Here is a 10,223-nt window from a genome sequence, read left to right as displayed (position 1 = left end):
ATCTGTTCACAGTGAAGCAAGAAATTGACAAATTAAAGCTTTGTGCCCCACATGTAAAAACACATGTGACCTGAATTCACCCTACTGTGAGTAGTGACCTGGACATGTGTGCACCATATGCACTAGATCTCTTTTTGGAACATGGGTAACTTTATCTGAATATTTCTTATAGATGAGTAAACTGTAAAGATATACAGAATTCATTTTATTTATATTATGCAAATGAATTAGAAATCCAAACATACAGATGTTTTTCATACATTTATTCATGTATCAAATGTAAGTTTACCCCAAATAATACCAAATATGAAACAACAACAACAAATAATAACAATAACAATAACAGTAAAAATAACAAGAAGAAGAAGAACAACAACAATAAAATAACAATTTTCCCACAGGTTATTAAATGCAAGTTTACCCCAAATAATACCAAATATGAACAAATATTAATAATTTGTATTATTACTATTACTATTACTATTATTATTATTATTATTATTATTATTAGTTGTTGTTGTTGTTGTTTCATATTTGGTATCATTATTGTTGTTGTTATTATTGTTATTAATAATAACAACAACAATAACAATAATAATGATACAAAATATGAAACAACAACAACTACTACTACTACTACTACTACTACTACTAATAATAATAATAATAATAATAATAATAATAATAATAATAAGATAGATAGATAGATAGATAGATAGATAGATAGATAGATAGATAAATAAATAAATACAATTATTAGCAGTAGTGGAAGTATTACAACAATACTAATAGGGTTACTGAAGACGAGTGCATGATTAAAGTGATCCTAATATAATCCCAGCACATGTTATGTCCCGGGTAAAAGACTGAGCTAGAACTTTCTTCAGGAGATCACTAGTTGATTCTCAGAGCACCGCCCTTTCAGCGAGCGTCACCGCAGAGCTTCTTTAAAGGACCCGTGTGCGCCGTCATGGCACAATATTCAGGACCGAAGCTATATCGGAGTATGAAAACACTGTCTCCTGTTGAAACGATGGCTACCAACGATCCTCTGCCTCCAGGATGGGAGATTAAAATTGACCCTCAGACCGGATGGCCGTTTTTTGTAGATCACAACAATCGCATCACAACATGGAACGACCCCCGGCACGACAATAAACGGGTAAGCGCGATAACCTTCAGAGACAAGCTGCTGGGAAACGCGCTAGAAGTTCAGATCTCTGCTCTGGATCGCCTTCCTTCTACAAAAGTGTCGTGGGTGGATGCAATGTGGATGACAGCTGATCTGATTTTTCCACCAGGGAAAAAGATTTGATTTGATTTTTACTGCCGTATTAGTCTGTTTGTCTAACTTTACCTGGGCTCCATTTTTTATTAAATTGCGCAGAAAAATTCCAGTGAGTAAATGGACGCTAATAGAGCAGAATATGGGCTGTATGGCTGAGTTGTGATGTAGACATTGGCAGATATTCTGAAGTCTAGGCTGCGCGCCTGAAATAGCGCTTCCTCTCATATTCTCCTAACGGCTGATGGGCTCCTAACCCAGGGGAATATTCTGGTGTTGTGATCTAAGCTTGACTGATGTGTATGTGTGTGTGTCTCAATGTGCGTGTGTGTGACGCACTGCAGTTATTATGTCGTCTAAAGACCCTGAGTGTTTGACCATCTCCATAATGTTTATTTAAAGACTCAGGAGCTGCGCAGACTGCGGTTTGTTGGGAATCTCGCTGGAACTGTGCGCCATCGAACCTCTGAAAGTTTTCCTTACATGGGATTTGAGACGGATCCACCCTCTCATTCTTCAGTGATAGCCAGTGTAAGCTAATGTCTTTAACCAGAGACAAGCCAAGGAAGATGTTCCAGTTGTCAGAATGAAAAAAAAAACCCCGAAAACAAACAAACAAAAAAAGACATTTCCTTTGGCTGCACCAATATTTAGCACGATTTAAAAGCCCTTAAGATGATCTACATGGTCCACCAAGACCAACTGGGCTCAAATAATATAAACTCAACCCTGGGAGAGGGAGTGTTACTGTGGAATAGCTCATAAACTGTAGAGCACATTCCTGTTACAAAGTGAGCTTGAAACACTGGGGGGTGCAGACTAGTGCTCACCAGCTGGCATCTCTCATTAAGAAAGATCAACACTTGCTCTTGTCCAAAGTTAGTGTCACCAAGAATCTGCTGGAAAGACACAGCTGCCAGGAGATAAACTGGGTGCATGTTTATGCCAAACAGTCATAGGACAGAAGGTCACTCATGCTCTGTTCATATGTTTACGATGACATGCCTTTTATTTTACTCTTCACTTATTAAGTATAGGATTAGGATGACTGCAAAACCTTATAATTAGCCAAAGGTTTTCATCTATGGTCCCACAATTTTATCTGGCAGACACCATGATTGCAATAACAATGTTACTATTTTTGCATATTTAGTAGATTTGTGAGATGGTCTGTGGCTGAACCCACCAGTTCACATAGATGAGTAAGGCAAGTCTTTTCTCATCAGGGATCTGTTTAGTGAAGCTCACCCCCTCACCAAGTATATTTTAAGCTGCAGTGTCAACCCAATAGCAATCCATTGAGCACACACACAGTGAGTCACGTCGTGATGGTAAATGTATGGCGTATATTTCTAGTAATACACAACATCTGCAGAATTTTTACCTGTATGACGATTTTTATTCTGAATTTAATCCTGGATCGACCATTTATGAGTTTGGGATTTTCAAACTGTTCAAAGTATGAAACCACACCCATTATCTATCGGTTTGTATGCTCCCCTTTAGTCACTCTGAGCAATTTACTTTACAAATACATTCAATTACTTACGAAACTGTATACCACAGCCTTGTTGAATTCTTGTTAGAAGGACTTGATTTATTTTGTATGACTGCATGGCTTGAAGTAGTGCACAGCAAGTCATAGGTTTATATTAATGTCCATATTCTAATACAGTATAAGGAGAGAAGGTGCATTTTTGTGCCACTGATTAGAAAGTAAGAAAATAAGAGTTTATATCTTCTAAAACATAAGCTATAACAGAAACTAGCATGTTTTACACAACATTAAATGCAACTACATATGGATACAAAATTTTACATGAATGACATGCCATGACATTAATGTGTGATGATCCCCAATTGCAAAGTAATGATCACAGTGGTAATACTTTAGACATGTGAAAGCATTTCATTATCTGTATAGGTATTTCACAGTATAAAAAGTTGCATATACCATTGCATTGTTATCAAAGACAGTGTTAGGAACGACATGTTAAAATGTTATAGTTGCTTATTTTCTTTCATTACCGGGAAGTTAGCTGCTCCAAGACAAAAAGTTTTAATCTAAGGAAAATATCCTGGATTGAGTACAGAAATTCATTTTTGGAAATAGAACTACATGAAGAATAATATTCATATACATTTTGTGAAAAGATGAAAAATATTTAATGCAGTAAAAGATTTTAAAGATTTGAAGGTAGGCTAGACTAAAGCAGCCTTCAAAAGATTAAAAGTAGTAGCACATAGGATTTTCGTCCACTGTACAGGAATAAAGAATAGTGTATGTGTGAAATATTACATGGTGCTGAAAAGAGAAAGCTTACAGTGATCTGTGAGGTGACCAAGTGACTTTGTTTTGAAAGAATAGTATAGTATATATTATAGTATAGAATAGTGTGATATAACTATAGCATACATCAAGCCTTCATCCCAAAGCATTTTTCCAATACTTTTAATGAGACTTGAGTAGATAATCTCAGTTGGTTTTAAGTAAACCATATGTCTAAATAACTATAAGTAATTATTTGTAGCTTGTGCAGCATTCCTGTGCTGCAACACTAACTCTACTCTCTTGTTAGTGACATATGTTTGTTTAATTGTTTGATTAATGTGTTTCAGGGTACTCATCTTCCCTCCAATGGTCCATGTGCATCTACAGAAACATCTCCTCAGGACATGCACAAGTTTTTTTTTCCAGAGATGAAACAGCCAGTCCTACGTCAAGGCTATATCCCCATCCCGGTCTCCCATGAAAATGTTGAACCCAGGCAACAACAATATCCATCATTCTCTTCTTATATGTATCCAACACACCAGCAAAACCTAAGAGCAGATGGCCGGACTCCATCCCCAACTCCCACACTGCACTGTCGACCAAGATCTCCAGTACAGGCCACGTCAGAGGCCGATTCCCACTGCCTGTCCTGTTCACCTGCTTCACATGGACCTGAGGTACAATCCCAGTAAACTAGATTTATGATATGTTTGGTTCATGGATGAAAAAAATACATCATACAATATTCACAATAAAATACGTCACTTTTTCCCAAACAGGTTAGCTCAATAAATCTGTCTAATGCATGAGCTTAGACTGATTACTGTTTTCTTTAGCAAAGTCTAATTCTAAAACCCTTAAATTGTTTTTTAGTTGAATATGTGCATCATCAGGGTACTTTAAGTGCACTTCATGTTCTCACACTATTAATACTACAAAATGCTTTAGAATTGAGCATAAATATATGAACTTTAGCCTCTCTTTCTCTCTCTCTCTCTCTCTCTCTCTCTCTCTCTCTCTCATATATATATATACACACACACACACACACACACACACACACACACACACACACACACACACACACACACACACATATAAATATATATATATATATATATATATATATATATATATATATATATATATATATATAATATACTTTTGACCTATTTTGGTGAAAATAAATAGCAATCAAATTCTGAAATCATTTATTTTATTGATTTTAGGTTCACCATGTGCACCATTCACCACAGGGGACACAGTCTCATACCAACTCTCATCATCAGCCTTCTAGACCCAGCAGCACAGGCCTCCGAACAGGCTATATTTCCATTCCTGTCATTCATGAGGGGACAGGAGGCAGTGGAAGCCCACAAACCCAAACAGTCCATCCTAAGCGCTTCTGGCAAACAGAATACCAACCCTCTTCTCATATCCGCCAGCCAGAAGAGTGGAGTCCTAGCCCTGCTTTTCCCACACGAGAAAAAGTCCCAACCTACCGTGAACAAGTGCCCATCCAGCTCGAGCAGAATCGCTCAGCTAGTCCTATCTTACTCCCCAGTGTAAGGGCTCAGGAGCCAGTCAGGGCACAGGTTATGACTGAGAGGCCACAGGTATGTTGTTAGAGTTAATATTTAGGAGTGTTTAATGCAGAGAGATACACTAAACACACAGCAGCATTAAGCATTAATATAAAACACTAGTATGAACTGTGAGGTTTTGTTTAAAATAATGAACCTAAATTAGACTACTTTATTTCTAAAAGAAGGATGACTTGAGAGATAATTATAATTTCAGAAAACATATCAATATTCAGACCTTTAAATTGCAATGACAGGAACTAATGTCTTAATATCTTATCATCCCAGGTCCAGCAGCATGTTGTGCATACAGAGATTCCTCCTAAAGTTGAATATCCTGTTGAACATCGTACCACCCACCCCTTTGAGATTCCTATTCAGAGAGTGGTTGAACCGCAGCAGCCTGTACCACATCCCATATCACCACTGACACAGCATCCCATTCTTGAACCGGAACAGGAAATACACAGCTCCATACAACAGCCTGTGCTACAATCCGAACAAGTGCCACCTCCAGTGCCAGAGACCGCTAATATAGGTTCCATGCCACTTCCCACAACACCAGAACCACAGGAACCAGCAGCTCCACAACCAGATGTTCAAGTTGAGGAGAAGGTGGAGCCAAACTCAAGTCACCCAGGACTGGCAAAGGTACAGCAAATATTGGAGCGGGTGGAGAAACTGGCCCAGGAAGTGAAAGGTTTTTATGGTAAAAAGAATGATAAAAGATATCTGACACTGGAGGAATTTTTGACCAAAGAACTGTTGGCTCTGGACTCGGTTGATCCAGAGGGACGTGTAGATGTGCGTCAGGCCCGACGTGACGGTGTCCGCAGAGTACAGACCATTCTTGAGGAACTGGAGACAGTGAGTGAGAAATCAGAAGCAGAGTTGAACATCTGCAGCAATGAAGCTGAGAAAGGAGAGCCAAGTTTGCTTAATCAGGCAGACATGGAGAAGGCTAAGGAGATATCATAACTGCAAACCAAAGCTCTAGCGTGACAGAGACACCAATCACATCTTCTCAGTCTGTTATTGGTTGCATGCACAATTAATATAATTGTTCCATTGGCTGACAGTTAATATGTGATTTGTTTGCTGCGTGGAGTTATGCGTGCTATTATGTGATGGCGCTCTTGTGGAATTTTACTGTACAACTGTCTTGTAGCAGGACCATAGTGGTGACCATGTCAGTTTCACCCTGAAACTGAGTCTGAATAAGAGGCCTTTAATTCAAATGAATGTGCTTTATTTTTGCTTCTACTTAGGATGAGTATCCGATCTTTGCCTTTAGTCTTTTCCACATATGATGAAAAGCTTTTGAAATTCTAATAAGAATACCGATTGTTTCTTAGAAGCACACTGATTTTGTTAAATGATTTTATAACAGTGGGCGAAGAAAAACAATTAAGTATTAAAAACGGTCAAGGTTTCACATGAAAATAAACTCCTTATATACCTATACTTTACATTTGGAAAACAAAAACTGATCAGATAAGTTGTGTTTTGACTATCATGTTGTGATCCTGATACTTGTCAACATCAGTATTAATGGTTGAATGATATAGAAAACAGTGTTATATTTCTATTCTATTTTTGTGCCAAAATGAACATTTTTACATATTTTCCAGTGGTAAAAATGTCATCCATCTCCATTAAAGTGTATTCTCTTAAAACACAAAATATAAATGAATAATAAAAGACCTGAAAAGTATACTGTTTACCCCTTCTCATGTGACTTCTGTGAGGTTTTAGAGCTCTGCAAGCCCTTAAGGACTACAATATAAAGTAGCAGCGTACTGTTACATTTGATTGCCAAGTAAGTTGTCATATATGAATGCTACCAGATTTCAAAAAGAAAATAGTCAGAATGACTACAAGAGAATGCATGTGTAAATATAGTTCAGCTGTATAATTTTTAACTAGAAAGTACATTACAAAGAAAATAAAAATGATCTAATATAATTGGAAATGAGATTAGAATATTAGAGCACTTGCTTCAGATGTAATGTTGGGTAATTATAATACCATACCGAAACAGGCTCTCAAGCTAAAACTTAAATTATTTGCTTATTTAGCCCATTTGCTTCTATGCACAATATACCCCAAGTATCAATACAAATGACTACCACTAACTAACAGTTTTCCCATATTCTGTATAAGAATATCAGCAATTAGTGCAATATAGAAACAGATTTGTTTGGTGGTAACAGCAGTGTACTAATAAATAGGCATATATAAACCAAGTAAATATATCTCGTAAATCTGAATGAATATACATCGGAGTAAACGTAAACAGTGAATTAGTTAACATACAATTAAACGTCCAAATATGTGTCAACAATTCTAAAGTATATAATTATTTAATAGAGTATAAAGGCATTTGTAAGGCGCAAGACAGCAGCAATACGCCAGTAGTACAAAAAGACTGTAATGTGTAAAAGTGCCAGTGTCAGATTTGAAGAATTTTTACATATAACTTTTTTTAATTGGTGTTTGTAAACAGGTCCATGTGTGCCAAGTTCTGCAGAGAGTATAAAGTGTCTTATGTACAATGAAGAAGTGTGGGGTGAGCTGTAGATTTTTAAAGTTCAGAAGTAGGTGGGAGAAGAGGAGGTAATGGGCAGAGTTCAGAGTTCCTGACAGCCTGATGGATGAAGCTGTTTGATAGTATTGTGTAGCGAGCATGGAGACTCAGGTACCTTCTTCCTGAAGGCTGAAGTAGAGGTTTGACTGGTGTGAGCTATCAGCAACAATCCTGTTAGAGCTGCTAGTGAGGCGAGTGTGGAAGATGTCCATAAAGGAGGACAAAGACACACCAATGATCTTGCTGGCCGCATTCACTATGCATTGCAGAGTCTTTTGAGAAGAGGCAGTGCAGCCGGCATGCCACACAGTGATGCAGCTGGTGAGGATGCTCTCAATGGTGCCTTGGTAGAAGGAGCAGATGATGGGAGGCGGGACTCGTGCTTTTCTCAGTTTGTGGAGGAAGTAGGTGTGTGACTGAGCTTTCTTGGCCAGCAAAGTGGTGTGTTGTCCAGAAGAGGTCCTGAGAGATATGCACCCCAGGGAACTTGGTGCTGCTCACCTTCTCCACTGTGGCACCATCGATGGTTAGTGGGGGTGCTGTGGAGGTCCTCTTCTGAAGTCATTGACAATTTCTTTGGTCTTCCCCAAGTTGAGAAAGAGATTGTTGTCGTTACACCACTGGACCAGTCGGGTCACCTCTGTCCTGTAGTTGGCCTCATTGTTGTTGGTGATAAGGCCCACTACAGTCATGTCGTCTGCAAACTTGACAATGTGGTTGGGGTACTGTAAATGGGGACACAATTATGGGTCAACAGGGTGAAGAGAAGCGGGCTGAGCACGCACCCTTGTTGCGCCCCTGTGCTTAGCGTGGCAATCTTAGATGTTTTTCCGCAGACCTGTACATTTTGATGTTTTTCCGCAGACCTGCACAAGTCCAGCACCCAGTTACAGAGAAGGGAATTGTGTCCCAGGTGTTTTAGTTTGTTTATTAGCTGCTGGGGAATGATTGTGTTAAATGCTGAACTAAAATCCAAGAACAACATTCGCACATAACTTTTTTTGGTGGCTGAATTGGCATCCTCCGTGGACCTTTTAGTTCTGTATGCAAACTGGAATGGGTCATGGGCAGGAGGAAGAATGGATTTTAAGGGCTGCAAGACCAGTCGCTCGAAACACTTTATAATGATGGAGGTCAGTGCAACGGGCCATTAGTTGTTGTGGCTGGATGGGTGCAGCTTTTTGGGACTGGAATTAATGTGGTGGCCTTGAAACACTTGGGACAACTGTTTGACTCAGCGAGATGTTAGAGATGTCAGTTGGTACATCCTTGAATTGTTTAGCACAGTCCCTTAGAACCGGACCAGGTATGTTGTCTGATCCAGCTGTCTTGCATGGGTGGATGATCAGAAGGATCTTTTTCACCCTGACTGGGGTCAGTCACACAGCTCTTTCTTGTGGGAAAGGTGTGATCTTCTGTGCCTGTATGTTGTTTTGGGTCTCAAATCGGCCAAAGAATTGATTGAGTCTGTTAAGTAGATCTGTCACTGGTAGGGTAGGGTTTTATAGTTTGTTAGAGATTGGATGCCTTGCCAGAGACTCTGTGTGTCTCTGGTGTTGCTGAAATGTCCAGATATTTAATTGCTGTGTTGTTGTTTTGCTTTCCTGATTTCATGGGATTAGGCATGTTGCTTGGCCTGCATTATCACCGGCTCTAAAGTCTGCGTCCCTGGTTTGCCCAAATAGTGATGGTTTTACTATGTGACATCATCAGTGCACTTTGAGGTGTAAGCAGTAACAGCCTCAGTATATTCCTCTAGGTCTGTGTGTTTATTGTAAGTTGCTGCTTCCTTGCGTACGTCGCAGTTTGTTGTGTCAAAACAGTCTTTAACATTGGAATGCTCCCCCTATGGCCACAAATGTACTTCTTTCTTGGTTGGTCTGGTAACACTCACCTTTGGTCTATACACAGGTCTGAGCATGATGATGATGTGGTCAGAGAGTCCGAGGTGAGGGAGGTGGGAGGCTTTGTATGCTCTTTTGCTGTTTGTGTATGCCATGTCTAATGTATTATTGCCCCTTGTGGGAAAATCTATGTGCTGATGAAGTTTTGGTAGAAAGGTCTTCAAATCTGCATGATTAAAGTCCCCAGCAGTGATGAGAAATCTAAACATCATAAATATAAACTTTTTGTTTGTATACAAGTTGAAATGCATGCAATCTAATCCAGAATTTTTTTAAAAAAAAAAAAACATTTTGACCACACTGTCTGAGATGAAATGTATCCACACATTAGATGGTGTGTGACATAGTTCTATAGAAAAAGATTGGAAAAAAGCTTGTAAAAACACATGCAATGCAATGATATATAAATTATTAGTTAAACAATTGGAATATTTAGGAATTTTACAATTGATGCAAATGAATAGAAATAGGCTAGCTGAATAAATACTCCTCAATCAGCATGTTTGCTAAAACAAACTATAACATAGTTTATACAATAATTCAGTCAAAAGTTTGGACAAATTACATTTTATTTATCCTTTTTTTAATC

At 38.6% G+C, this 10,223-nt stretch overlaps 1 protein-coding gene across 1 annotated transcript; it reads left to right on the top strand.

Moving 5' to 3' along the window:
* The first annotated feature begins 947 nt into the window (after positions 1–947).
* bag3 (BCL2 associated athanogene 3) lies at positions 948–6,857 on the top strand. The gene is made up of 4 exons (XM_060872640.1): positions 948–1,162; positions 3,905–4,237; positions 4,790–5,176; positions 5,432–6,857. The coding sequence occupies exons 1-4, from the start codon at positions 971–973 to the stop codon at positions 6,119–6,121; spliced, it is 1,602 nt and encodes a 533-aa protein (XP_060728623.1). The 5' UTR covers positions 948–970; the 3' UTR covers positions 6,122–6,857.
* The last annotated feature ends 3,366 nt before the right edge of the window (positions 6,858–10,223 follow it).

Source organism: Tachysurus vachellii, chromosome 6 (assembly GCF_030014155.1).
Source record: "Tachysurus vachellii isolate PV-2020 chromosome 6, HZAU_Pvac_v1, whole genome shotgun sequence".
Classification (NCBI taxonomy): Eukaryota; Metazoa; Chordata; class Actinopteri; order Siluriformes; family Bagridae; genus Tachysurus; species Tachysurus vachellii.
Note: the sequence above shows the minus strand (reverse complement) of the source record. Positions and strands in the feature narration are given on the sequence as shown.